This window comes from Callithrix jacchus, chromosome 16 (genome assembly GCF_049354715.1).
Source record: "Callithrix jacchus isolate 240 chromosome 16, calJac240_pri, whole genome shotgun sequence".
Classification (NCBI taxonomy): Eukaryota; Metazoa; Chordata; class Mammalia; order Primates; family Cebidae; genus Callithrix; species Callithrix jacchus.
Window position 1 is genome coordinate 96723772 of NC_133517.1, and position 12324 is coordinate 96736095.

At 42.8% G+C, this 12324-nt stretch overlaps 2 protein-coding genes across 3 annotated transcripts in view; one reads left to right on the forward strand and one right to left on the reverse strand.

The window, feature by feature from the left end:
• Positions 1 to 12324, reverse strand: part of SPAG1 (sperm associated antigen 1) — a 74545-nt gene that overhangs the window by 20200 nt on the left and 42021 nt on the right. For both annotated transcript variants that reach the window (XM_035276618.3, XM_035276619.3), the window contains exons 11-12: positions 5288 to 5653; positions 4805 to 4904 (exon numbers count right to left, since the gene is read on the reverse strand). In XM_035276618.3, coding sequence (XP_035132509.3) covers positions 4805 to 4904; positions 5288 to 5653 — 466 coding nt within the window. The remainder of the gene's footprint in view (positions 1 to 4804; positions 4905 to 5287; positions 5654 to 12324) is intronic.
• FBXO43 (F-box protein 43) overlaps positions 5762 to 12324 on the forward strand; it is an 88329-nt gene continuing 81766 nt past the window's right edge. The window contains exon 1 of the mRNA XM_035276621.3: positions 5762 to 5969. The gene's annotated coding sequence lies outside the window, so the exon portion shown is untranslated. The remainder of the gene's footprint in view (positions 5970 to 12324) is intronic.

Here is a 12324-nt window from a genome sequence, read left to right on the forward strand (position 1 = left end):
CACGCCTGTAATCCCAGCACTTTGGGAGGCCGAGGTGGGTGGATCACGAGGTCAAGAGATTGAGACCATCCTGGTCAACATGGTGAAACCCCGTCTCTACTAAAAATACAAAAAATTAGCTGGGCATGGTGGCGCGTGCCTGTAATCCCAGCTACTCGGGAGGCTGAGGCAGGAGAACTGCCTGAACCCAGGAGGCGGAGGTTGCGGTGAGCCAAGATCGCGCCATTGCACTCCAGCCTGGGTAACAAGAGCGAAACTCCATCTCAAAAAAAAAAAAAAAGAAAAGAAAAGCTGTTAAACCTAATCCATTTCACTTCTCAGAAAAAATAACCAATTTCACTATGCCTAGGTGTTAGGATTGTGCGTGATTTTAATGATCATCTTTGTGCCGTCCCAGTTTTTTCTTAAGTTTCTATAATAGGTTATTTTTTTTAACAGCAAATGTTATTTAAAACATAAAATTTAAATCAAGTAAAAATATTTAAACACTAGACAGTAGATCCGTGGGCATCAGGATCTGTCACCTATGCCACTGCCTTAAATTTAGCTTAGTTTATTGTTTAGGTGATATTAACTCTATGAGCAGAGAGAGTCACAACCATGTGACAACCTTCACTTCACAGAAGACTTCCAGTGACCAAGGTGCCATTTATCTATTCAAGATGGCCTTAAGCCAAGCTTGGGATCTAAACTTGATGAGATGATGTATTTAATTTTTAGCACTTTCTAGCCCAGTGAATGCAAGATTTCTTTTTCTTTAACCACAATCCTGAAAGTGGATATGAATTTATGAATGGAAATTCCATTAAGGAAAAAACTATGCATAAAAATAAGCACAGAGAACTTTTGAAGCAGAGCTTACAAAAGCAGCTGTCTATTCAAATTAACACAGTTAAGACCCTAAAGAATCTTCCTATTTCAAGTCTGTGAGAGAGTAGCAAAGATAAGGAAAAGCAGAGAACTGGCCAGGCACCCAGGCTCAAGCCTGTAATCCCAGCACTTTGGGAGGCTGGCAGACCACTTGAGGCCAGGAGTTTAAGACCAGCCTGGCCAACATGGCAAAACCCTGTTTCTACTGAAAAAATGCAAAATATTAGCTGGGTGAGGTGATGCACACCTGTAATCCCAGCTACTTGGGATGCTGAGGTACAAGAATCACTTGAACCCAGGAGGCAGAGGCTGCAGTGAGCTGAGATCATGCCATTGCACTCCAACCTGGGTGATAGAGCAAGACGCTGTCTCAAAGAAAAGAAAAAGCAGAGAATTACTAGGCAACATTCATTTGTTGAATTTGTCTGTTGAAACGTCCTCAATGGAAAGTCACCAAAAGATTTTTGGTGTGGGTTAGATAAACCAAAACAGTTCTGATAGATGAGAAAAGTGAAGTTTTTTTAGTTTATAAACAATTATGAGAATTTTAAAAGTTGTAAAATGATGGCTTTCAAACTTAACCATCACAACCCCTTCTCATGCTTCACCTGAAGTTCTAAAAGACAGCCATGGAGATGCTACAGTGAGAGGAGAGGCTGGGCTTAGAGATCTTCAAGCTCTTCAAACCTCGCCTCCTCCCCACCCCACAATCCCAATGGCCACTCTCCAAATACATGCCTGAAAAACAACCAAGGCTCCTCAGGAGTAAAACATTTAAAATCAAATGGTAGTTTTTTCCAAAATGCATCTAAAAAATTATTTTCATAGGTAAGATTTTTCCCCCTTATTTTAAATTTTGCAATTCTTTTTTACAGTGTTTGACTCCCGATACCACTTACCTGCTAATAAGAACTTGTGGGCCGGGCGCAGTGGCTCACACCTGTAATACCAGAACTTTGGAAGGCCAGGGTAGGCGGATCACTTGAAGTCAGGAGTTCAAGACCACCCTGGGCAACACAGTGAAAACCCTTCTTTACAAAAAATATAAAAAATTAGCTGGGCGTGGTGGCGCATGCCTGTAAGCCCAGCTACTGGGGAGGCTGAGGCAGGAGAATCACTTGAACCCAGGAGGCAGAGGTTGCAGTGAGCCGAGATTGTGCCACTGCACTCCAGCCTGGGGACAGAGTAAGACTCAGGCTCAAATTTAAAAAATAATAATAATAAAATAAAAAGGAACTCATGGAACTCTCCAAAGATAATTAACTGAAAACCTAAAAAAATTAACTTTTCCTTTAATATGTATGCAATCTGTTTGAGGTAAAGTGAAAATATAGTTACTTGAGCTGAAAAGATGTTCACAGAAGCACAGTGTAGCTTCTCTGGCATTAAAACAAGATTGAGAATCACTGCTTTAGAGTAAAATCACCCCCTGCTGGGCCACATCTCCATTTCTCTTACACTGGGACTGGTAGGCCACCTATCAAAGAAAACATCTGAGTAGGTCAGTCTCTAAAGGAGTCAGCACTGACCAGCAGAGCCAGATTCCTTGCCTAAAAAACAGCTCTTACATTAGCACAACCTACCTAAACCCATACTCACTTCCCTCTCGGTCAGGCCGTCTCCTGCCCTCCCCCAGGACAAGCCCTCACTCTAGTCTCCCTGGCTGGAGTCCCATCCTTGACTTCCTCCTGGGTCTACAATGAAACACAGCAAATTTTAGCCAGTAAATGTTCATTACCTTAGAGGATCTCATGTAAGACAATGCAAACCACTCTTTTGCAGCAGCTCTAACGTTAGGGGTCTCAAGTTTTAACTAAAGTGTCCTGGCCTTCCTCACTGTGGAAAGGTCTAAAACAAGTCTGAAGGGTAATGTATTAGAAACAGACACTTGAGTTGTAAGGATGTTGGCTGCAAATCACAACCAGCTTGGTATCCAACAACTTCACATGGTCTTGTCTGTTAAGAGCACTAGTAAATGTCCTTAACAACTGGCTCTCTGGGTAAAGAAAAAGGGTGGGGGTGAAGCCCAGATTTGTGGCATTTGTTTCTTTCATAGTATTAAATGGTATCCCACCATGACAGATTTCAAAATATCAACTTGACATCAACCAGCTCACAAAATCCTGAAAAATGTAATGATTAGCGAGTGTAGTGAGCCAGCACAACTGAGGATGTGGTCTGATGTCAGGCCAAAGAAAATATAAGTATTATTCATTTCAAATTTAAATATGTAAAACTGGCCAAAAATTCAAGTGCCTCAAGGCCTTCTTTTTAAACTTAGGTACAGATACTAGCAAGCTTTACCCATATCAATAAACTGATACTGCTCCATGAAAACAATAACAAATTACTCACCTTATAAACAGTGTCCACATAATTTACTGTCCAAACTAGAGTTTCTGAGGATGTTATATGAGATAACGGAAGTACGCCAGGGCTGTGTCAGTCAAAGTAGGACATGCCTTCTTATTTTTCACATGTACTAATAGTAGCTTCTTGCCAAAGTGCTTTTTATTACTTAATGGTGGGAAACAATGTTTTATTTATGTAGATATTTACCATCCAGGCAGGTAACTTATTGAGTACCATGGGTGAATACTATGCTTCGATGGGGTACAAAGCTGTATAAGACATGGTCCCTCAGAGGATACCAGAGGTTGGGAAGGGTAGGGGGAAGAGAGTGGGGGTGATACAGGCAGAGATGTGTCAAAGGATACAAAATTATAGCTAGCTACCTAGAAGGCACATGTTCTAGTATTCTATAGCACTGTAGGATTACTATAGTTAACAATGATACATAGTTTCAAATATATATATATATTTGAGACAGAGTCTCTTGTCTGTCACCCAGACTGGAGTGCAGTGGTGGGATCTCGGCTCACTGCAACCTCTGCCTCCCGGGTTCAAGTGATTCTCCTACCTCGGCCTCCCAAGTAGCTGTGATTATAGATGTGCGCCACCATGCCCGGCTAATTTTTGTATTTTTAGTAGAGATGGGGTTTCACCATGTTGGCCAGGCTGGTCTCAAACTGACCTCAAGCAATCTGCCCACCTCGGCCTCCCAAAGTGCTGGGATTACAGGCATGAGGCACTGTGTCTGGCCACATCATATATATTGAAGCATCACTCGGCACCCCATAAATACGTACAGTGATCACTTCAATGTGTTTAAACCCCCTTCAGTGGATAACAAAACTTAGAGGTGTGACCAGGTGTCAGTGTAGATGTTACAGACCTGCAGATGACCAGGAAGTCTGGGGCACCCAAGGAGGTAGAGAGAGGGGGTTGCGGAGCAGGAACTTCAGAAGCAAAGAAACAAGTCTGAAGGGTAATGTATTAGAAACAGACACTTGAGTTGTAAGGATGTTGGCTGCAAATCACAACCAGCTTGGTATCCATCAACTTCACATGGTCTTGTCCAAAGGTGGTACAAAGGGTATTACCACCATTGGGGGCAACATGGGCAAGGGCTCAGAGAACAGGGTGGGCAAGAGTAAGCAAGTGGTCCAGTAGACCAGATGGAAATAGAAACTTGCTTGGGGGCAGTGTGGTGACAAAGAAATCTGCAGTTATTTCAAAGCCAATACTGAGCCATTAAAGGCCTGTGTGAAACAATCTGAACAAAATAATGTATCAGGAAAGTTATTCTGATGCCACAGTGGATTGGAACTAGTTATTAGGCTTCTCCAGTAGTCTAGGAATGATACAGAAAGCGCACGAATTAGAACGGTAGCAGTGGAAATGAAAAAAGTTTGCACAATCTTCTATAACCTCTTCATATACATGAGATAATTTATGATTTGTATGCATCAATCAATTAACATATCATAAAACTCTTAAGAAATTAGACCTTTAGGCAGAAAACGTAGGATCTTGCATTCACCACAATGAAATTATAACAATCTCTTGACAAACCTGAAAAGGTGCAGTTTACCTGTTACAATCTTGAATGCAGCCACGGCAGTTTCCTTCTTTTAGGTAACATGCTGCTCTATTTGAATATAAGATACTTAGATCATCTGCACTTTCACTTCCTAAAATCACATGTAATTAAATACAGTTAAAATCCATTAGCAAGATCACAGTTCACCAGAATTAAAAGACGCCCGAGGTCCCCGGTGGCACTGCAGTCCTGCAGACTGATCACGCAGAGCTACACGGGGCTGCTACCCACAATAGCCACCAAGGGAAAGCCCGGCGGGAATGGAGGTAAACGTGCCTGGCCAGGCACATGCCCGCATTCCAGGGCGCTGCTCACTGAGGTCAGGTGGCACAGCGCTCTTAGTCACCTGGGAGGAATGCAGCGATGCTGGCGCCTGTCATTCAGGAGACGGCGACGCCTCTCCCTCGGGGCCCTGGGGGTCGGGTGAACCGCAGCGCCAGGGGCCCAGGAAGCCGCAGGGCGCGGCGCACCTACCGGCCGGCTCCAGGAGCGCGATTGCCGCCGAATACTCGTGGGCCGCCTCGGCGAACCGCCCGCTTCGGAACAGCTCGTTGCCCTGGCTCTTCAGGCTGGCGGGGCTGACCAGGGCGGCAGGCGGAGGCGCAACGGGGTCCCCCTCGCCCCGCCCGCCGCTCGGATGCCCGTTGGCACCGCCGCCCGCCCCCGCCGAGGCCCGCTGCCGGCTCTGCTTGTCCGCGCCGGCCTCCGGGGTCTGGCCCCGCCGCGGCGCACCCCTGGCCGGCCGCTTGCCGCCCTCGGCTTTGCTGCTCAGCTTCTTCTGGATGTTGCCCATGGCGCACGTCGGGGCTGTGTGCGCGGCTCCCGCCGGCTCCGCGGGCTCTGTGGGGAAGCGGATGCGGGAAGTGAGGGTTTGCATCACCGGGAGCAGCCGCCGCCGAGGCCGCGGGGGCACCAGGCGCAGAGGGCGGGCTCGGGGGAAGCCGGGTCGGTGCCGCCCCTGCGGGCGGAGCCGGCGCTGCCCGACCTCTGCGACCCGTCCGCCAGCCCGCACCCTCCGGCCCCTGTGGCTTCCTGAGGACGCGGCTCCCCCGCTCCGGACAGAGGCCATCCGCGTCTGTAACCGTCTGAGCGCTGACGGGTCTATGGCGTGAAAACCGGCATCTCACAGCCATCTCCTTGAGGCCCACCTGTCCAGGTAGAGCTTACAAAATACTACTCTTTTGAACGGAGTCGCAAAAACTTGAATACAATTATAGTACCCAAGGCAGAGACGCCTTTCCTTATTTTAAAAGATTAGGAAAAAAAGATTTGAAAGAAAAATAAAGTGTGATTTTTAAGTTATTTTAAAAGTGAATTTAGCAAAAAAGCCACATAAAATTGTCACTTAATTTTTAAGCTTATAGGGAGCCTTAAAAACACAGTAAATTTTCCATCCCAATGCCTTATTCAAACTAAAAATTTCTTTGATTTTGATTAGGAGTTCAGGTATTAATAGCTTTAATAATTGTTGAAACTATTTTTAAATATGAAAATTATATATATATAGTTTCTTGTTTCTTTTTTCCAGGCAGTGCCGAAGAAATATATATTTCATCTATAGTGTCTTACCAATATTTAAAACAAAGCAATTAATCATTTCAAAGCACTGCTAAAAAGTACTTAAATATAGAGATTTCCAAGCTATCTCTTTTAACAAATTCTTATCTGATTCTTTTTTTTTTTTTTTTTTTTTTTGAGACGGAGTTTCGCTCTTGTTACCCAGGCTGGAGTGCAATGGCACGATTTCCGCTCACGGCAACCTCCGCCTCCTGGTTTCAAGCGATTCTCCTGCCTCAGCTTCCCGAGTAGCTGGGAATACAGGCAGGCACCACCATTCCCAGCTAATTTTTGTATTTTTAGTAGAGACGGGGTTTCACCATGTTGACCAGGATGGTCGCGATCTCTTGATCTCGTGATCCACCCGCCTCGGCCTCTCAAAGTGCTGGGATTATAGGCATGAGCCACCGCGCCTGGCCAATCTGATTCTTCAATTTTTTTTTTTTTTTTTAATAAGATGGGGTTTCACCATGATGGCCAGGCTAGTTTTGAACTCCTAACCTCAGGTGATCCGCCCATCTCGGCCTCCCAAAGTGCTAGGATTACAGGCATGAGCCACCGTGCCTGGCCAATCTGATTCTTAATGGATATATTTTCCATTCTCTTTCATGAATGGTAAAGCCAAGATTTTAAGCACAGAGACAGAGGGAACAGAAAAGCTCAATTATTTAAGTGAAAATCAGTGGATGAACACCTTAAGCATCAAGTATAAAAACACATTAATAAATACTGTTTTCTGTATAGCAGAATAACATCCAATTTGGATCACCAGCCAAGGGGGGCTTAATTATTAAAACAAAAAGATTTTGCTATAGAGATAAATCTGCACATTAAACCCATTAGGATTCCTAGAGTAAGGCTCCAGTTTTCATCTGATTTCTGCTAATCAAGTTCTCAGGCAGACACTGGGTGAAACCACAAAATTCAGGGTCAGCAGAAACAATGGTCAACTTGGTATTACTTTCCATGCCTTTGCACAGTATCCCCACAGTCTCGAGCAATACTATCACTAAAGAGATACAGTTCACTTAGAACTTAATATGGGTCACATTCATCCTAATACCAAGTATTATCATTCCCACTTTACAAATGAGGCAGCAGAGACACAAGGAAGAAGCTAAGGAATCCAATCAAGTACACAGAGCTAGAAGCCAGCATAACTCGGATTTGTTTTTATTTTTACTTATTTATTTATTTATTTTGAGATAGGTACAGTGGTGCCATCATAGCTCACTGCAGCCTTGACCTCTGGGGCAGGTGATCCTCCCCTTAGCCTCCGGAGTAGCTGGGACTACAGGTGAGAGCCACCATGCCTGACTAATTTTTAAAATTTTTTGTACAGATGAGGTATTGCTATGGTGCCCAGGATGGTCTCAAAGTTCTGGTCTCAAGCAATCCTCTCTCCTTGGCCTCCCAAAGTGCTAGGATTGCAGGAATGAGCTACTGTGTTCAGCCATAACCCAGATTTGAACTGAATGCAAAGCAGTCTTTCCTTAAGACTGAAATGGCCCTGAACAACTTTGGTAGCCTTTGGACAGGTAAACAGAGGCCCAAACATGAAAGATGTGTGAGTTCCGTTGGGTGCTGGGATACCCATGGGACAATGCAGTGGAGCTGTTCAAGAGGTGGCTCTGCATTAAATCAGAGAGGGGGCCTTATCCAGAGCCAGTGACTTGGGAGTTAAGTATATAAAAGTTTGAGTGTGGCACTGGCAAGGTGGCCTTTAATCCTAGCACTCTGGGAGACTGAGGTGGGAGGATTACTTGAGGCCACTAGTTCGAAACAAGCCTGGGCAACATAGTAGGACTCCATCTCTACAAAAAATAAAAAGTTCAGATGTGGATGAGATCATTCAAAGGCTCAAAAGGATCCCTGAGATATACTAACACTTAAAGGATGAACAGAGGATGGATCTACAGTGTAGGCAGAGAAATGCCTAGAAATGAGAGAAAAAACCAGGAGTGCATACTGTCGCAGAAACACCAAGAGTATTTTGGGAAGAAAGGAGTTAACAATAACAGCTATCAAAGGAATGAATGGCCAACCGTGTAGCCTCAAGTAGGGTAGTATGGGTAGTTCACAGATGCAAAAATCCTCAACAAAATACTAGCAAAACAGATTCAACAGCATACTGAATGGATTACACATCATGGCTAAGTGGGATTTATCCCAGGAATACAAAGATGGTTCAGCATTAGAAAATCAATCAATGCCAGGCCGGGCGTGGTGGCTCAAGCCTGTAATCCCAGCACTTTGGGAGGCCGAGGCGGGTGGATCACTTGGTCAACAGATCAAGACCATCCTGGTCAACATGGTGAAACCCCGTCTCTACTAAAAATACAAAAAATTAGTTGGGCATGGTGGCACATGCCTGTAATCCCAGCTACTCAAGAGGCTGAGGTAGGAGAATTGCCTGAACCCAGGAGGCGGAGGTTGCGGTGAGCTGAGATCGAGCCATTGCACTCCAGCCTGGGTAAGGAGCAAAACTCCGTCTCAAAAAAAAAAAAAAAAAATCAATCAATGCCAACACACCTAATTAACAGAAAAGTTATTGCATACATGATCCCACAATTGATACTGAAAAGGAATGACAAAATCTAACATGCTTTCATGATTAAAAAAAAAAAAACTCAGAAAACTAGGAATAGAAGTGAAATTCCTCAACAGAATAAGGTATATTTATGAAAAACCCATGGCTAACATCATATTCAAAAATGAAAGTAATGAAAGCTTTCTCCTAAACATCAGCAACAAGACAAGGATGCCTGTTTTCACCACGGCTATTCAATACTGTACTAAAAGTTGTAGACTGATCAATTAGGCAGTCAAATGAAATAAAAAGCATCCAAATTAGAAATAAAGTAAAACTATCTCTATTCATAATTACATAATCCTATTCATATTTAAAAATCCCAAAGAATCCACCCCTCTTGACCACCCCCCACCAAAAAAAAAGAAAACTAGAGCAAATAAACAAATTCAGCTAAGTTGTAGGGTATAAGAGCAACAAGCTGGTGTTTCTATACACCAGCAATGAACAGATCAAAAAGGAAATTAAGGAAACAATTACATTTATAATAGCATCCAAAAGAATAAAATATATAGGAATAAATTTAACCAAGAAGATAAAAGTATTGCTTTAAGAAATTTTTAAAAAGACTTGAATAAATGGAAATATATCCTGTAATCATGGATAGGAAGACTTATTGTTTTTAAGGTTAAGATGTCAATACTATTTAAAGCAATCTACAGATGCAACACAATCCTATCAAAACTTTTATACAGAAATGGAAAAGACAATCCTTAAATTCATACAAAATTGTAAGAAGTTCAGAATAGCCAAAAAGATGCTGAAAAAATAGAGCAAAATCAAAGGACTCTCTTCTTTTTTTTAGACAGGGTCTCATTCTAATGATATATTAGGCAGGGTTCTCTAGAGGAACAGAACTAATAGGATGTAAACTACCTTATATATATATATTATGTATATATTATATATATATTAACTATATAGTTAACTAATATAATAATATGTATAAACTGCCCTTTATATATATTATATATTAACTCTAGTTATATATAGTTAACTAATATATACAGTCACACAACTATATAATATATATAGTTATATTATTGTCACACAACAACTATATAATATATATTTAACTATATATAACATATATAGTTTAATATATAATAAAGGGCAGTTTATACATATTAATATATATAATATGTATATAAGATTATATAATAGATATAAAGACCAGTTTATTAAGTATTAACTTACACAATCATAAGATCCCACAATAGGCTGTCTAAAAGCTTGAGGAGCAAGGGGAGCCAGTCTGAATCTCAAAACTGAAGAATTTGGAGTCCAGTGTTCAAGGGAAGCAAGCACCCAGCATGGGAAAAAGATGTAGGCTGTTGGGAGGCTAGGGCAGTCTTTCTTTTTCATGTTTTTATGCCTGCTTTATATTTACTGGCACTGATTAGATTGTGCCCCAGACCACCGACTCACATATTAATCTATTTGGCAATACTCTCATAGACACACCCATTATCAATACTTTGTATCCTTCAATCCAATCAAGTTGACACTCAGTATTAACCATCACAGGTCTACCCTTTGTCAACTTGAGCCCATGCACATCTCCTGAGATCGTACATGATCTTCAAATAAAGACAATAATAAAGTCATAATTATACCTAACATAATACAACTATCCTTCGTACAACCAGAAACACACCAATCCCTAAGCCAAATACTATTACATAAAGTTAACAATACTTAAATGTTGATATGAAGTCAATAAATCTTATGTCACATAAAAGAAAAAGGAAATAAAATGAAGATATTTTCTTAGTACAAACGTATACATGCACAAACATGTTTTTAACAAGAGGAGGAGGAAATACTCGTGACAATTACAGTCCCTGTTTCTGCAGCTGGTCACATGGTCATAATTGGTATTGATGACTAACTTCTTCTACTACCCATTCTGTATTCCCTTTGCCTTCAGCAAGCACCTCAGCAGGTCCTGGTTTTTCTTCCTGGTGGAATGACCCAAACCTTCATTCCTGAAGGGCCTGGGCCATTTGTAGTCCTGCCTGGACTGGGCTGTTGTAGTTTCTCATTGACCTTAATCACAGGGCATGGTAATGCTAAGAGACGCCCTCTTGGATCTCCTGTATTCCATGCATGCTCTTCCTTACCTCCATTGTGGAGTAGTAGACTGATTTCATCTTGATAGTCCGGGTCAATCACCCCAGCCAACACCGTAACTCCATTCTTAGCCTGTTGACTTAAAGGTAGGAGGAGCCCAAAGTGTCCAGGTGGCAATCTTAATTTCCAGTTTAACAGGATCATTGTTGTGTCTCCTGGTGGCAGCATTCCTCCCTCTGGAACTAAGACCTCTAGGCCAGCAGAATGTAATGTCACAGCAACAGGAAACAAATATATTGCTAGTAGATCACTAGGGGTGATGGTGAGTGGTACCATTTCTCCTTCGCCCCTTGATTCCTAGACTCATGAATCCTGGCAGTATCATATGAGAGAAGCATATCATATATTGGATGCTGATTCAGAGCATACCCGACCTTCTGGAGATGTTTTCCCCCGTCCTGCAAAGTACTGTCACCTAAGTTGGTGTTGTAATTCCAACTTCAAAAAGCCATTCCACTTTGATAGCTGAATTCTATCAATTCAGCTGCTTCAGAACATGGTAAGATCAGTGAATTCCAGGAGTAGGAGCCCACTACCTCACTTCTTTAGACATAAAGTGAGTGCCAATGGTCAGAGGCAATGCTGTGTGGTATACCATGATGGTGAATAAGGCATTCTGTGAGTCCACAGATGGTAGTCTTGGCAGAAGTATTTCATGCTTCTTCCAGGTCCTTGACCATCCAGACAAACCACTGGCTACAACCCATGAATCAGTACATAATCACACATCTGGCCATTTCTCCTTCCATGCAAAGTGCACATCCAGGTGCACTGCTCAAAATTCTGCCCACTGGGAAGATTTCCTTTCACTGCTATCCTTCAGGGATGTCCTAGAAAGGGGCTGTGGTGCTGCAGCTGTCCACTTTTGGGTGGTGCCTGTATATCGTACAGAACCGTCTGTGAACCAGGCCCTACTCTTCTCTTCCTCTGTCAGCTGATCATAGGGAACTTCCCATAAGGCCATCGGTGCAGGCTGGGGAAGAGAAGGCAGGGTGGCAGGAGTGGAGACCATGGGCATTTGAGCCACTTCGTCATGTAACTTACTTGTGCCTTCAGGATCTGGTTGAGCCCAATCGCATATATGCCACTTCCATTTGATAATGGATGCTGCTGTGCACAACCAACTTTATGGCTACATGGGTCAGAAAGCACTCAGTTCAAGATAGGCAGTTCAGGTTGCATGGCAACTTGACCCACACTCAAATGTGCAGTTTCCACCAAAGCCCAGTAA